At 54.2% G+C, this 16,365-nt stretch overlaps 2 protein-coding genes across 3 annotated transcripts in view; one reads left to right on the top strand and one right to left on the bottom strand.

Annotated features, from left to right (window-relative positions):
• Positions 1 to 342, bottom strand: part of Plch2 (phospholipase C eta 2) — a 70,379-nt gene extending 70,037 nt beyond the window's left edge. Inside the window, exon 1 of the mRNA XM_060378927.1 lies at positions 167 to 342. The gene's annotated coding sequence lies outside the window, so the exon portion shown is untranslated. The remainder of the gene's footprint in view (positions 1 to 166) is intronic.
• A 10,794-nt stretch (positions 343 to 11,136) lies between these two features.
• Pex10 (peroxisomal biogenesis factor 10) lies at positions 11,137 to 15,736 on the top strand. 2 transcript variants are annotated; one of them, XM_021655473.2, is made up of 6 exons: positions 11,137 to 11,290; positions 11,826 to 11,906; positions 12,718 to 13,124; positions 14,342 to 14,517; positions 14,598 to 14,733; positions 15,554 to 15,736. In XM_021655473.2, the coding sequence occupies exons 1-6, from the start codon at positions 11,185 to 11,187 to the stop codon at positions 15,620 to 15,622; spliced, it is 975 nt and encodes a 324-aa protein (XP_021511148.1). In that variant the 5' UTR covers positions 11,137 to 11,184; the 3' UTR covers positions 15,623 to 15,736. The 2 variants fall into 2 exon arrangements, with proteins under 2 accessions (XP_021511148.1, XP_060234908.1); XM_060378925.1 differs by lacking the exon at positions 11,137 to 11,290 and adding an exon at positions 11,297 to 11,408.
• Positions 15,737 to 16,365: the final 629 nt, after the last annotated feature.

Genomic DNA, 16,365 nt, shown 5'->3' with positions numbered 1-16,365 from the left:
CAGACCTCAGGCCCTCCAGCCTGACCTATCTCCTTCAAGATCAGCTAAGATTGGTCTGCCAAGGTTCCGAGGGTCCTGGCTCAAAGCAGTGTGGGCAGCAGGCATCAAATAGTACAAATGCCCTGGGCTTGCCTTCAGCCCCCCTCTTCTCCCTGGTGCTCCTCACCTCTGGCCTCAGCTCCAGGTTCGCCCACAGATGTAGGGTCTCCCCGGTCCTCCTAAGGCAGATGAACTGCTACAGCCCCTCAGTCCTCAGCGCATGAGGCTAGCACCAGCTCTAGCTCCCGTCCCAGCCGGCGCCTCTGGGAGTCACTTCCTGCTGCAGTGGGAGCCGAGCTGTGCCTCAACACGCCTGCTGGAGCCCAGGCCAGGTGTGGGGCTCTACTAGACTGGCATTGTGGAACCTAATTAGGCAACAGTACCATGCCAACTGCCTGCAGCCAAGGCGGAGCCCCGGAGAACCATGAGCATGGCTACTGGCAAGGGCTCCGCTATACCTGGAGCCAGATGCCCTCTCACCTCCCACTCCCGCCCCACCCACTGTGTCTACCCTACGTCACCTCCTCCAGCCATGCAGGCCCTTCAGTTCTGCAGGCAGCAGGGTGGGCAGGGAGCCAGGTGTGGCAGGATTCTCGGCTGATGTTGCTGTGGAGCTATCCTGACCAGGCTGCTCTACCTCACACTGGCCACAGGACCTGGCTGACTCTCAGGCATAGACCCCTAGGCGAAGGGTGGAATTCTTTCTATTTTGGGCCTCTCCCGTCTCTGCTGGGACTCTAGCCTCGTGTGCTAACCTCACGCCCTCGGGAAATGTCTGCTACCACAAATGACTTCTGATTGGTGGCCCCACGCCCACAAGGCAAGGAAGTCTATAGGCCCCTGTCCCTGCTTAGTCAGGATGTCAAACCCAAGCCTCTGGAGGCTGTCCAGTACCAGGGTATGATGTCCACTCAGGCTAGCAGACCTTTCTCTATAAAGTGATTATCCTCTGTTTCCAGAGCCTCCAAGGACCCAGCAGCTCCCACTCAGTGGACTTTCTGAGCACCGGGCTCCCACCTCTGGGAGCATCCAGAGAACCTGCTCAGGGCTGCCCTCCTCTTCTGGGTCGCTGGCTGCTTCTAATGTTACAGCTGAACAGTGCTAGCCTGTCTGAGAACACGAGGGAGACCTGCCACAAGCCCCAGCTTGTCCTCCTCTGCCCACCTTCGGTGCCAGAGCCCAAGAAACGCAGCAACCATGCCCTCACCTCATATACCCTGGCTCAGGAAGCCCCTTTGGAGGAGAGCAGAAGCCCTGTCTCTGAGATGTCAGAACACAGGATCATCTTTCCAGAACACCAGACATCTTTCCAGTTTTCTAGAGGGGAAATTAGGCCTGCTCCCTCTGTGGAATAGAAAGAATTCTCATCCACTCCTGTCCAACCCCCAGCTCAGTGTCTCCCTGCTGCCCCAACCTCTCTAAGGCTGACCGTCTTTAGTTCCCACCTGCTCCAGCTTCCCTCCTCATCTCAGCCCTGGCAGCCAGTACCCCCGATCCAGCAACTCAAAGGCCCAGAGCCTGCTCAGGTAGACCCACTGAGACCCCCTCCTACACAGAGCCCACTCGCTCCCCAGCATTCTGTCCTCTATGCTGTGAAGGCTGGGAATTGGTCTCAAGGTGAAGAGGCATAAAGGGCCAACAATGCTGGTGACAAGAGGTAGGTCAGAGCCTCATAGCATGACAGGAGAACGTATAGCCAGGCCCTTCTGGGAGCCACCAGTTGTACTGAGCCACTCCTGCCTTTTCCAGTCTGAGGCCTCTCTGTGAGTTCCTGCTGCCTACCCCTGCACTCCCTGAGTGGTGAAACACAGAACTGGGGCTGGCCCCAGTAAAGCCACAGGCCCAGGCAAGCTCAGCCATCACAACAGAGCCGGTCTAGCCAGCCAGAGAAGAACTGCACAGCGATGGCCAGCAAAGACCTCAGCACCTTGCCCCCACTGTCAAGTGTCTGTGAAGAGAGCAGGCCCAGAGGCTCACTTCACACAGAGAGCAGAGCTGTCCTTGCTCAACAGAGCTCCAGAGACAGAGAGAGTACATTTGTCAAGGAAAGCAGGTTCCAGGAGGTTAGGTCACTGAGATGAACAGTTTATACGGCCACGGGAAGAGGCCCTCTGCAGGAGAGAAGTCCCAGTCTCTGAGGGAATATAGTCATTGCAGCCCTGGTAAGGGCATACACAGGGCATTCAGTATTGGAAACAAGAAGAGGAGGTGGCATTTGGGAAGGGGGCGGGTCTGGAGGGCACAGTCCTGAGCAAGTACAAATCAGAACCCAGTGTGCCATAGGTCCAGGCTACAGTGCTGCTTCCCAAAAGGCTGGGGTCCCCCAAATCTTCAGGAGCCTACAAGCCTGCTGAGCCATAGAGAGTGGTCTTTATGCTGTAGAGAGTGGGCATGGATGGCGGCACCATGGCCTTAGGCTGTGTGCTTCGCCATCCTGCACTCGGAATATAGACAAGTAGCCATTTCCCTTAGACAGTGTTTGATGAAGCAGTACTGAGGGCTCGTACCGAATCTCAACCATAGACTCGGGACTCCTACTGAGCAAAAAGGGTGGGGTGTCCAAAAAATGGATGGAGCTGTGAGATAAAGTACTTGTCCTTCTTGGAACGTTGCTGTGTCTGAAAGGCAGCTGTCATGTGAGCCCCGTCGTGCCAGCAGCGACATCTGACAGATGTTTTCTCAAAAGGGAAGTAAAGGCTTGAAGCAGACCTGAGCTTAGCAATTAAAGGCCAGCTCGGACAACATAACAGGACCCCATCTCCAAATAAAGAACAAAGTAAGCTTGCTACTTAAAAAGTGGAATCCACAGGCTCTCTCACCAATAACAGAATTCAAAATTAAGTGAAAATTAGTTCTTTGTACAACCTTCATCTACCGCTGTGAGCCAGTCAGCGCCCTAAACACCACCAGGGCAGCAGCGAGGCTGTCAAGGGTAGGGTGACATTACAAAATGTGTCAACAGTGGGGAAATCTATACAACTTAGTGAACTGGAATCTCCCAAGGGACTAGGCATACATTCCAAGGCATCCATAGAAAAAGGTCCATTCAAAGTACAAATACCAAGGCACGTCACAATGACAGAGTCCCCAGCCCACGTGTTTCAGATCACACCACGGCAACTTTTAGGGAATCCTGGGTGTTGTGAGAGCAGCGTCCAGGGAGAACGCCCAGTTAGGAGACAGGCAGTATATTTGTGCGAGGCCAGGTTTCTTCAGCTCCGTCACCCACAACAGCACATTGTGACAGATGGCTGCAGAGCGGATAGGAAGATCCAGCTGTCCTTCACATGACAGACACTGGAGAGATTTGCAAGGCTGCAAAACATGTCATGCTTTGGGTGGATTTCTTTGGGGGGAGAGTGTTGTTTTAGTTTGGTTGTTTTTTTGTTTTGTTTTGTTTTGGGTTTTTGTTTTTTGTGGGTTTTTTTGCCTTTCCCTTCTTCCCCTTAAACAAATAGAATGTCACGAAGTGCTATTTATATTAACATATAATGAGTATACCATTGTCATTTTTAACAAGACTTTATAAATAAGTGTACTTAAATGATCATTTTGTGGGTTGGTTGGTTGCTTCCAGATAGGGTTTCATTATGTAGGCCTGCTTGGCTGGAACTTTTTATGTAGACCAGGTTGGACTCCTGCCTTTGCCTCCTCCTGAATGCTGGGATTAAAGGAGTGTGCCACCATGATTGTCCACTTTGGTTTTATTTACTGTTGCGTGTGATGTCTGTGTGAGAACACGGGCACGCATGTGTCATCGCACATATGTAGGCGTCAGAGAACGACTTTCAGGAGTGGGTTCTTGCCCTTTTCTGTGGGACCTAGGAATAGAACTCTATCATGAGGTTTCTCCATCAAGGTTTTACCTCAGAGCCATTTAACTAACCCCTTTGAGACAGGGTTTTGACATGCAGATCAGGCTAGCTTTGAACTATAGATTGTCCTGCCTCAGCTTTCCTATTTCTGGGATTACAGGCCTGTGCCCAGGCCTGGGGCACTTTATATTGTAATGTGGTTCGTATCAAATGGCAGGACTAGAATGTGCCAGCCCAGGATTCCAGGAGAATCCTGGAAGTGTGACATCCGCTGTTTCCATGTTGCAAGTATTTCCAGCAGAGCCGGTCTCGAGTTCCTGATGTCATCACTGGACAAGGGTTGGGGAGACGGTGTGCTGCAGCACCTCCACGGCTCTAGAACCACCCAGGCCCCTCCATGAAGAGCAGAGATAACAGCAGCATGTAATTAGGAAGCGATATGCTTTAGTGTTTATTACCTTTGTGTTTTATGTAATTTATATGTCTTACATATGTAATTAGTTTAATTTGATTTTAATAATGGCTGTGTTCAACAACCAGCTCACAGAATTACTGGAGATTTAACAGCTAGTCCTTACAGGCTCCAACACACTCCTAGACATAAACCCTTCTAAGCAAATGCTCTTTGGGATTCTCAGCAATTAATCCAACAAGAGTCCCAAGATGAAAACCTCTGTACACTGATAATGTTTATGTAAAACAATCACAACAGAACAATAACTTGCATTTTGAAAAAAATGCAAAAACCCAAAAGATGTCTATTAAGGGCTCACTTTTCAGACAGGTCCTGGGGGAAGAGGACAGGGTGCTAATGTACTAAACAGCTATAGTAGTCAATCTACTGGCCTGAGTCAGTCAGGAGAAGAACCCTTTGGTGCTTTGATGGTTCCTGCCTGCATAGCCCTCCTACCTGCAGCCAGAACAGACTTGGAAAGGTAGGACCACTGACTCAGAGCTCAGCCTGAAGCCTGCCCTGTGCGCCTAAGAAAATCCCAGAACCTAGGTTTTCCCATCTTTAAAGGAGGGTACAGGACATGCCTTCCACAGGAGGTCACAGTGTCCCCTCCCCCTGAGATGCAATGAAGTCAGGCCTGGTGACTGACAACAGCCTTTCCATGTAGTCACACTCTGGAATCCCCTTCCTTCCCCTGTCCCCAGGGCATTTCTCTCAGAATGTGTCAGAAACACATACGCGGAAGAGGCTATCATGATCATGGACATCCCTGAAAACAGAGGCCCACACCTTGGTGGCAGATCCAAGCCCTGGCCCTCCCTGAACCCTCTCCCATCCTCAGCATGGAATGGAGACATGCAGAAACCAGAACTTGGTGAAGTTGCAAGGCAGATCTAAACCAGAGCAAAGATTCTCAGAGGAAGGGATGAGGCGGCTACCTACAGAGCTTGATCAGTCCCTGCTGGACTTTGGCTCCCAAGGCTTGCTTCTTGGAACAGGCTGCATGGAATGCCAAGTGCAGAATCACAAGGTCAGAAAGACAAAGGCCAGTACAGGGAAGCAAGAGCCATCCCGTGTCCCTGCATCCTTAGAGCTCGCTCAGCTCTTCTTTCCAGGTAACCAGAGACTGCCTGGTTCCACCCTGGAGCAATACCTAGGCTAGTAGGGGGATGGCAGCTGCTCAGGGGAGAGCATGAAGGGGTCCTAAGAGAACTCAGGACTTCCTAGGCTTGGCCTTCATCCAAGTAGTCCTTAGGAGAAGCAATGTTCCAGGCACGAGGGTCAGTAAAGTGCAAAGGCCTCCAGTCGGGGAGACTGTCACCTCCACAAAGGCGGAGCAGCAGCTGTGCACCCAAGAGTCTTTGGGGGAACCGCAGCACTATGAAGGCCTGTCTGCGCTTTCTCTTCCTCCCTTTTCCTTCTTCCCTATCTTCCTCCTTTACGTCTTCCTAACACCAGAGGAAACCGGCTGAGACACCTTTACTCCACTGATGGGTAGGCTTCTTAGCTGTTAACAAGTGGGAAATCCCACATCCCCAGGAACTGGGCTGGGAACATGAGCCATCGGCAGCTGGGCTTCTCAGGCCTGCCGTACCTGGGTGCAGCTGTTCTAAGGGAAGCAGGGCCCCAGCTACCCTGGGGTGCTGATGGACAACCATTTATCTTTCACCTGTTTGTCAATACAATGGCTGAAAAGACCCAAGAAACAGGCAGAGCCCCTTGAGACATATACAGTGGGTTCCACAGGGCCATGCTTGCAAAGATATGGCAAGTAAGCCGATGTTTTAACAGGGCCCAAGGACAAATCCCAAGGCCACAGAAAACCCAGCATGTAGCTCCTGAGAAATAGAGCAACGTTTGCTTTACTGAGAATCCTGCCCTGAGCAACAGCTTCTCAAGTCCCTTGATTGCCCGTAGGAGCATTGATTGCCAGATTCTCAGTATAGCTGAGGGTCTCCTGAAGGCTCTAGCATAGAAGAGCAGGGGTTGACAGGCCAAGTACCATACAGAACTGTTCCAGGAACCAGGGTGACAAGAGGCACTGTCAGAGACCTGGTGTTGAGACTACAGTCTCAAAAGCCCTCTCTTTCCAGCACACCATGGACATAAAAGTTCCAGAGCCACTGTGCCCATCTGAGACACACACAACTCACATTATTAAGTCTGTGCCCATGAGCCTGACCTCTAACAGAGCCATGGAGATTGCTTCTGCCTGCACTGGGTCCAAGCCACTCTGCTCTCAGTGGAATCCCCGGGACTAACCTCAACTACATTCCATGGGCCCAAACTAGAGTCATATATCTGTCTGGAAGGAGCTCCGTCTAGGCCGGTACAACCTACAGACAGCCTTGGCTATTCTTGACTCTGATATCTGAGGTCAAGAGAGCCTTCGACAGCGTCTCCCTGGATACTCACCAGAAACTGTAGCTCTCCCTCACCCACCTGCAAACCTTCACCCTGACATCTGGCAGCCCTGCTTGTTGCACTCTGCATGCGCCAAGCATTTTGATAGGTCCTGGCTTGGAGCAGAGGTAGACACAAAGACACCCTGAATCCCTTGCCTCACAGAACCCAAGATGACAAAGGCTGGCAGATCCCGACCTGCAGTTAAGGCTCCTACTACCCAACCACTATCTCCCAGAAGACCCAGAGGCAGGAGGGGATGCATGCTTGCTCTCCTGGCTTGTCCTACCATACAGGTGGTAGAACCTCCATTCTCCTGTTTGGGAGATGATGGAGCTGAGGCTGAAGCCACATCGGACATGCAGGTGCCTGCCCTACCCACTCTCCTCAATGCCTGCTGCTTCAGATTTACTCACTACACTAGGAGGCTGCTGGGTCAGGGCAATAGAGCTTCACAAGAGTCTCTGGCCCCCAGCCCCCCAACAGCTAGTTACACTGTCCTTAACCCTGTCCATGAAGAGCCTGATCTTCCAGGCCCATTCTGCTCCCACCCTAGGTTCCCTCAGGCCTCACTTGCCCTGTCTCATGCCCTCATGGCCAGTGATTACTCTTTAAAGTACCGCATCCTATACTCTCTTAGAGTGACCAGCCCTCCTGCTTTCCATCCCACAAGAGGGGGCTAGCCAGCTTGTACGTCTGCTCACTTACAATTTGTTCATCAACCCTAGTGTGCAAGTGCCTGTGTGGCCACACTTTCCTGCCCTTCCTCCCCTGGGAAGTCTTTCCAGATCTCTACTCCCTGGGGACCTTTGTGTCAACCCCTTATGATCCAGAAGAGTTCAGGATAATGGCCATAGCGTGAAGGCCCTCACTCCACCGGTAAAGGCTTGGTGTCTAATGCTAGACCACCCATTCCATCGGCAGATGAAGAGATGCACATGAGTGGGAGCACACAGGCCTGGACTCAATGCTGGGCCAACCTCTAACCCGAGCTAATGCCACCAGGACCAAGCTCCTTCCTCCCCAGCCCCAGGGTTCTATTTCAGTCCCAGCTCCAAGTTCTGAGAAGGGACAAAGCCCCAGAGCCCCACACTGGCTCAGCTCCGGGAACCCCATTTATTTTGTCCCTGGAGCCAGCACAGAACATGCCCTCCTACTGTGGTTCTGGCTAAGGGCAGAATCCCAGCCACCTGCCTGTGTCCCCAGAGTCCCTTCCCAGGGTACGCAGCCTCCGGGAAGGGCTTAGCTTTCCAGCCCCAGTGCTACCCTCACTGGCAAGCCTACACAGGAAGTAGGGGAGGCTCCCAGACACCTCTGCTTACCAGCCAGGGCCTCCCAGGCTTGATTCTGGAGCCTCAGATTTCCTCCCAAAACGCCCACCCTTCCTTGGTGCCCATGGTACCTCCAGGGCGCCAATCTGCAGCAACCAGCCGAGCTTCCAGCCTGTTCCCCCCTGGGTGGAGGAACCTGTTTTGCAGGTTTGTGGTGCCTGTGGAGGGGCCTCCTGCCTAGAGCAGGCCCCTCCCTAACAGTCAGGTCCCTATACAGGAGCTACTCTTGGAGGGGTTCCCAGTCCCTCTGCCCCTGTATAGGCAAAGCGTGCAATGGAAAACGTAAGGAGCCAGAGCCCTCCCCCTGCCCCCCGCCCCCTCCCCCTGCCCCCTGCCCCCGCCCCCTGCCCCCTGCCCCCAGTGGTGGGGCAGGCCTCCCAGATCCATCAGACTTAGGCAGCCTTCCTTCACCACTCCTGCAGAGAGATTGGCTTGTCCCCCTCTGGTTCCCAGCGAGGGCAGGGGCTCTGGAAGTCCAGGGGAGGACCACCCTGAGAACACTCCTGCCTGAGGTTCCACAGTGCACCCCAGGGCTAAATCAGGCAGAGAACAGACTTCGCGCACCTTCCCTTGTTCCCTGCTTCCACACGTCTTCCTGAGCGGCAGCTGCGTAGGCCTATCCCAGGCTTGCTGCATACAGCAACCCCCCAAATAGTGAATGCCTCCTAGGGGCAGAGGGAAGAGTTTACGAGGGATCACACAGACTCAGGCCAAGGCAAGCCTAAGTGTGCTGAGTCACACTATCAGTCTGCTAGGTGGTGTGAGAGGGAAAAACCTGGGCGGGGGGAGCACGGAGAAGATGCAATAGGGCCACCTGCTGAAAATGCCCCCTTCCCGGTTCCCTGACCCCCTCCCCCCAGTCCTGGCCTACTCTATCCCTGGCCTCCCTACCAACAGAACGATCCGATAGGCTGGAGATAGAACTCTGGATACAATACCAGAGTTGGGGTCCCCAGAGCCCACATAAACATCTGAATAGGTGGGCCGCCTGTAAGCTTCACCTCGGAAGGCAGACGCTGGGGTCCCCAGAGCAAGACAGCAAGCAAGAGTAGCCATAGGGGCAAGTTCTGGGTTTGACTGAAAGACCCTGCTCCAGCGAAGGTGTAAAAGCAATCCAGGATAATGCCTCCATATGCCAGAACACACACACCACATATGCACACACATAGACAAACACACACACCACATACGCACACGACACAAACACACAATAAATCAATTTAATTTAATAACATTAGAAAACAAAGTGACCAGAGCTAGCATTCCAGGCAAAGGACATCAAGCAGGACAACAAAATACCCAGTATATGAAGAATATAGACTCCATTGTTGAGGGACAAACTGTGAACACTGCTCTAGGAAGGCTGACCTTTGCTTGGGAAGCTCCTGTGTCCAAGATGCAGAATTTCACCCTGTCCCAGGTCTAGCACCAACAGACACCTCTGTGTGGGCCTAGATCACCCCAGTCCTCAGTGCCAGCGTGATGGGCTCTCAGCAAACACCAGCTAATTCTCCTCACCATCCCTGGTCTACAGGCCAGAGAGCTGAGGCCCACCAAGTGAGGGAGTGTGCAGGACACACACTCCCTTGTGGACAGCACAGGGCTAGTGAGGCCCAAGGGAGGCAGTCAAAGAGAGTGTCCCCAGGGAACTTCACTGCAGTTCATAACAGGGAAGGATACTTGACTCACAGCCCGGGCTGGCCCTCAAGCAGCCCAGAGGTGGATATGGGAGAGAGAAGGGAAGGACTAGACCTGCCAGCCACCTGATTCACCCTCTGGTGCCGTCCCTGAAATCCCCAGAAGGCTGGCCTTCCTGTCCTCCGACCCTGGAGCACAGGGAAGGGTTTACAAGGAGTTGCTCACAAGGCTCAGGCCCAGGACCCTCTTTAGGTAAGGAGTGTCAAAGTGAGATGGCAAGGGCGGTGGGCCCCTTCCCCCAGCAAGAACTCTCTCTCACTCTAGCACCTCCTCAGTGTCCTGGACCCCTGAAACTGGAGCAGAGAGAGACTCCAGGCCATATGGTCATCTGGGAACCCAAAGAACTGATTTACGGTGATGTCACTACTCATCCTTCTCTTCCACTTTCTCTTCTGACTGAAGTTTATCTGTGCAGGATTTCTTTGGGGTAATAGCTGCCCCAGCGAGCAGAAAAGATGGGCTCATGGCCCCACCTGCTGGCCATCCTGGGTTTTGTCGCTTAGGAAGAACCCTCGAGAGGAGCGCCTTACCCCCAAGCCCGCAAAGGACAGACCTGAGGGTCAGAGCACCAGTCAAGCTGAGGCGAAGTCTGTGGCTAGCGTTTGAGCCCATGGAAACACTTAGGCGTCTCCCTGGGAACAACATATACTAGGATATTGTTTCTTCTGTTCTTGCTCCCCACGGCTGAGAGAAGAGAATCCAGAAAATGCAGTCCCTTCCCAGAAGTCCATGAGGGGACACTCTGAGCAGGCCATACCTCATGGTTATGCTAGAATTGAGCTTCTAAGTTTGAAGGGAAAGTCTTCTGGGGACACAAGCAGCCTTGGGCCTTCAAGGAATCTGCATTTCAAGCTGATGTATTTGTTTTGGCCAGACACCCGTGCCTCTGCTTGAGCCGTTACTGCCTCCTGGCAGCGGTCAAACCTAGTATCTAGGGTTGCCCAACCCAAGCTGAGAAAGCCAGGGCATGGGCAGAGGGACGAATTCCAAAAGGTACCGGGGGTTCAGCAGTCAGGTGAGATGGCTATCCTAAAAGGTCTCCTGCAGTCCCAGAGACCTGTACCTCCGTGGCTCCGCCCCCAAGCGCAGACCACACGCCCCTCCTCGGCGTGGCTCCGCCCCCAAGCGCAGACCACACGCCCCTCCTCGGCGTGGTTCCGCCCCCAAACACAGACCACACGCCTCCTCCCGTGGCTCCGCCCCCCCAAGCGCAGGCCGCACACGCCTCCTCGGCGTGGCTCCGCCTTGGCCACCGACCCGACCCCGCCAGCGTCCTCCCGCCCCCATCCCCGCCTCCATACAGCCCGCCTCTCAGGATGTCACTCCTATGCCCCGCCTTCATCCGCGTGCGGTTCGCGGCCCGCGCCCCACGGGCGAGGCACGTCGAGCGTCACAGGCCCCGCCCACGGGGCGCGCCGGCGCAGTGCGAGCTCCCGTGCTTGCCATGGCGCTGGCAGGTGCGCCCGAAGTGATCCGGGCGGCGCAGAAGGACGAGTACTACCTGGGAGGCCTGCGGAGCGCGGCGGGTGCAGCGCTGCACAGCCTAGCGGGTGAGCATCCCGGGGCGCCCCAGTCAGGCGGCAGCTCGGAAGCTCGTTAGGAAAGCGAGGACCAAAACACGGACACACCGCCGAACACTTCGCAGGCCCCTGCGCCAGGCGATGCCTGGTCCGTGTTTCTCAAACATTTGCCCATTTATTCCTCCTCACAGGTTGGACCTAACGCGGTTACTCTTTCAAGTAGACACGGGGAGGTTTCCAGGACCTCACGGGCAGGGATCTGGGAGGCCGAGATTTAATAGCAAACAGGTGTTCTCTGGCTTGTGTCCCTAGCACTGCCTAGACTTTCCTGGTGCCGCCTAGCCTCCTAGGACAGCTCCTGGCTCAAGACGGGTACAGTTGAGCGGTTCTTAGGAAGTGGTCTTCGTCTCGGCGTCCTTGAGGTCATCCAGGACAGCAGAGGAGACTAAGGGAGAGAGTAGTAGTTGGGGATCGCCCTGGAAGAGGAGGGGCTCCACCTGCCCCCTGGGGTGGAGGGAGAGAACTTCAGTTTACCTCCCCACAAGTAATATTTTTCTCCTCTCAGGTGCAAAGAAATGGCTGGAATGGAGGAAAGAGATCGAACTGCTATCAGACATAGCCTACTTTGGCCTCACCACAATTGCAGGTAGCAAGATTTGGCAGGTCCTTGGCACCGAGGGGCCCACAACCACCCAAGCCAAGAGGGGATGGTCAAGGCTGCCAGCCAAACTGAGCAGCGCCAGGCAATCCCCTGCATTAGTCTCAGGGAAGGAAGACACTGGCCAGACAGGAGGTACTGCTCAGATCCTTTCTAGAGGCCTCTCAGCAGGATGGGATCCTGTGTATGGGGTGTAAGGCACTGCAAGGTACAGACAGCGGTAGCCGATACCTGCTGGCCGTGACCAGACAGGGACAGAGGTCGCGACGGCCTACAAGCAGGGCCCTGGTGAGACACATGGAAGTGGTGGCTGAAGGTGCACCAGGTTTGGCCTCAGAACGAGAGGTCTGGTGTTGTCTTCTGCAGGGCGGACAACTAGAAGCTAGCTTTCATCGGGGTAGGCTTGAGGGGCATTATCTGACTCCATGTGACAATGTCAGGTAGGCAGCTGACCTATGTGCTGGATACTTAGGACTGAGCCATAATCTGGAAGGTAGAAAGCCACAAGGTTGGATCCCATCCCTGGGCTCAACAGCGGAGGGACTGGGAAACCGACAGCAACTTCAGACTGAAGGGAACAGGAACCACCGGGGGCATCAAGGGCCTGTCCCCGAGTGGCAGTCTGAGTCCTGGCATGAAGCCTCAGCAAGGTCACAGTGCATCTAGGAGTTGTGTTGGCTAGGTCTTCCGGCTGACAGCCCAGTAGGGCAGGTTCAGGGGTGACTGCTAAGGCTGGGGGATACAAACTGGCCTAGGTGCTGTCCTTGCATCGGACCCCCAACACTGCGTTACTCCTCAGGCTACCAGACACTGGGAGAGGAGTACGTTGGCATCATCCAGGTGGACCCATCCCAGCAGCGTGTGCCCTCCAGACTGCGCCGTGGTGTACTGGTCGCACTGCATGCTGTCTTGCCCTACCTGCTGGACAAGGCACTGCTGCCCGTAGAGCAGGAGCTGCAAGCTGATGGCGATGGCACACGGGCTTCACAGGGAAGTCTACTACCTGGAGGGCGCAGCCGATCGGGGATGAGGCGCTGGGTGCGTCACCACACAAACACCCTGACTGAGCAGCAGAGGAAGACACTACAGCGGACCGTCTTCATCCTTAGACAGGGCTTTGCCTGCCTCCATCGGCTCCATGTTGCCTGGTTTTATATTCATGGTGCCTTCTACCACCTGGCCAAGAGACTAGTGGGGATCACGTACGTAAGTAGCAATGCCAGGACTGCTGGACAGGCTTGGACTCCCTGGGCAGCCTCTTTTTGGGGGCCTATGCTAATGACATGACCACAGCCAAGTATTCTGTTTCCAAGTTGGAGTAGAAAGTGCTTGGGAAAGGGCAGGGTTTGTTCAGTTGTCCTTTTCCTAAAAGGCCCAGGAAGTCCAGTGTGCACAAACTCAAGAGGGAACGCGTAAGCCTTTCCTCCCTACAACAGCGTGTGTGCGATGGCAGACTCCGCTCTGGCCCTCGGAGCGCCTCCTCACTATTGGCTTGTGGCTGTCACCTCACTTTTCTGGGTGGTGAGCACCTAGTCCAGAGGGTGTCAAATGCAGTGCCTGCCTTTCCCACTTGTCCCTACAGCCCTAACAGAAAGGCAGTTAGAAAGAGCGAGCCTCTCCCTCGGCACACTGCTGGCTGTACCAGCCGCACTCACCTGGTGGTAGTTCTGGCAGCACCCCCTCACTGGAAGCACCCCTGGCCTCCTACCAATGCGCTTATATCCTGTCACCCAAAAAAACTCCCCTCAGCTGCCAACTCCATGCCCGCCACTGTTCAGAACTGCTCAAAGTTCCCGTCAGGGGAAACCAAATGCCACCTCTCCCTGTAGCCAATCTGCCTCTCCCCCATGCCCTGTCATAGACAGAACCATAGCCTGGTTTCAGGCCTTAGCCTCAGTACTGCCAGATGAAGGGTTATCAGGCAGAGTCCATCCCAGCAGTCCTTTGGTTTAGCTATGTCTCCCTTCCTAATGGCTGCTATTCTGTTCTCCAGCCCAAGGCATAGTGTGACCTGATGTCCTCATTTCCCTGCCAGCAGGAAGGGATGGAAGGGAGGACAGCACAGTTCTGCTGTGATGTGGACAGATACACCAGCTACACCAAAGGCCAGGACAGCACCTACCTGTCCAGGTTCCCCACCCTACCCTTCCTCAGGCTCCTTCTCTTCCTCTGAAGTGATCTCCATATAACTCCAGGATCCTTACCCATTCTCTTGGCCCATCTAGCCTCCTGGTTTAGTTCTTGTCTATGCTGCTAATGCCTAAAGATCAACCTATAGCCAGGTTCTCCTTCACTACTTGAACCCACCTCCCTGTCAGGTGCTTGTTCTCTGGACGTGCTTAGGGCCAAGGGCAGGCCTCCAGCAGACAAGAGGCCAGGTCCTAAGGGATCCTGCTGCCTGGGCTGGTCACTTGTCTTAACAGCTCCGTACTCACCGCCTTCCTGGAACGGACCTGAGGGCACGCACAAGCTACCGACTGCTGGGACTTATCTCCCTGTTGCATCTGGCGCTGTCCGTGGGGCTGCAGCTGTACAGCTTCAGGCAGAAGCAGCGAGCCAGGAAGGAGTGGAGGCTGCATCGCAACCTGTCCCACCGCAGGTGTGCAGGGGGCATGAGGTACTCCAGCATGTCCCAAGACTGTGAAGGGTGGACTCACCTGACTGTCCTCACCCCCACAGGAGTTCCCTGGAAGACAGAGCTGTTTGCAGAGCCCCACTCTGTACCCTGTGCTTGGAGGAGCGGAGACACTCCACAGCGACGCCTTGTGGCCATCTCTTCTGCTGGGAGTGCATTACAGAGTGGTGCAACACCAAGGTACACATGCTCCTGGTCCTGTGACCCTTGACAGTTTTGCTACCCACCCCATGTCCTAAACCTCTTTCCTGTGGGGGTGGAGGGGTGGGCATCTTGTTAAAAGCTCTGTGAGGTATGAACCATCCTTGGGGTTGAAGTTTCCAGTCTTCCCCTTTTGATGTGTAGGTAAATGGCACATGGGTGCACATATCAGGCCATACTTACACATAGGCGTGACTTGCTTCACACATAGGATGCTAGTTCATGTGCACACACCAAGTTGTCCCTGTGTGCCACTGAGCCATTTCCAGCAGGACAGGTGCCCAGGGCACAGTGCTTCCTGTAAGTAGCCTGAGTTACTACTCTGGCCAGAAGCCTAGGCTGCAAAGGCTACAAGTGAGAGGGGAACTTTTTGCAGCTGGGCCTTGCTGTTAAGAGGTTGGGTGTCTTGGGCTGCAGTACAGAAATACAGCATTTACACTGCTACGTCAGCAGTCTGCGGAGTGGACACTGCATACCAGCATGTTTAAGTGTGGAATGTGTCCTCCTTTCTCGTAGATGGCAGGGCAAGTCCTGTCTCTTGAGAGGAAGCACCAGGGTTCATCTAGAATTAAACCTACTGGAAGTTCTACAAGGGAGGAACTAAAAAAAGCATACACCCCTTTCCTGGTGGGGTCTGATGCCCTCCCCTCTACAGCACTTGGCTCAGGGTTGCTGGGAAGGCATAGCCCAGGAGAGGCTGTTCTCTGGCTGACTTACAGCTGTGCACGTATGTAGAGCAGTGGGGGTCAGGGCCAGCCTCAGTGCACAGCCAGTGTGACACACCCATCCCATTCCACAGACGGAGTGTCCCCTGTGCAGGGAGAAGCTCCCACCCCAGAGGCTGGTCTACCTGAGGCACTACCGCTGACCAGGACCAGATTGTTACCAGGCAGCTCCAGGAAGTGGATGGAAGTTCATGGAGCTGTGTCCTCAGAAGTGTGGTTGCACAGAAATATAAAATCCTCACACTGTTGTCATTTAAGCTACTACAATTACCTGGGAAGAAAGGTGTCAGGGGAAGTGGGAAAACTCCACATGGGTGCCAGTCTGCTGCACCTTATTTAGGACTTCTCCAGTCCCTGGAGGTAGCAGGTCTCCCCTCACAACTGCTTCAGACCTTCAGGGTGTTTTCCTCAGGTCTGTAAATGAGAGGCCACCATCGGGCTGTGAGAGGCGGCACCCTGGACTCCACCCTCACTGGGGGTCAGCACCCGTCCTAAAACACTTGCAACATGCTTAACACATGCTGACAATTCCTTAAGAAAATGAAGGTCTTCATCTTGGCCTGAAAGGGGTGGGAGGGGTCTCCTGAGTTGCAGGTTTTTTGTTTTTGTTTTTTTGGGTTTTTTTTTGTTTGTTTGTTTACCTATTAGGGTGCACACATGCCTCTCTGGATGTACATGGAGATCAGAGAACAACTTGTAGTAGTCAGTTCTTCCTATCAGGTCTTTCAAGGAGCAAATTCTGGTTGGGTTGGGCAGCAAGCAAGAACTTCACTGCCGAACACCTCAGCAGACCCACAGAGCTGGCTTGCCTTTTACTGCTGAACATCTCAGTAGACCTGCAGAGTTGGCTTGCCTGAGTTTTCTCCTGCAAACCAGTTTCCATGTG

Source organism: Meriones unguiculatus, chromosome 3 (assembly GCF_030254825.1).
Source record: "Meriones unguiculatus strain TT.TT164.6M chromosome 3, Bangor_MerUng_6.1, whole genome shotgun sequence".
NCBI lineage: Eukaryota > Metazoa > Chordata > Mammalia > Rodentia > Muridae > Meriones > Meriones unguiculatus.
This window is presented reverse-complemented; position numbering and strand designations above follow the sequence as displayed.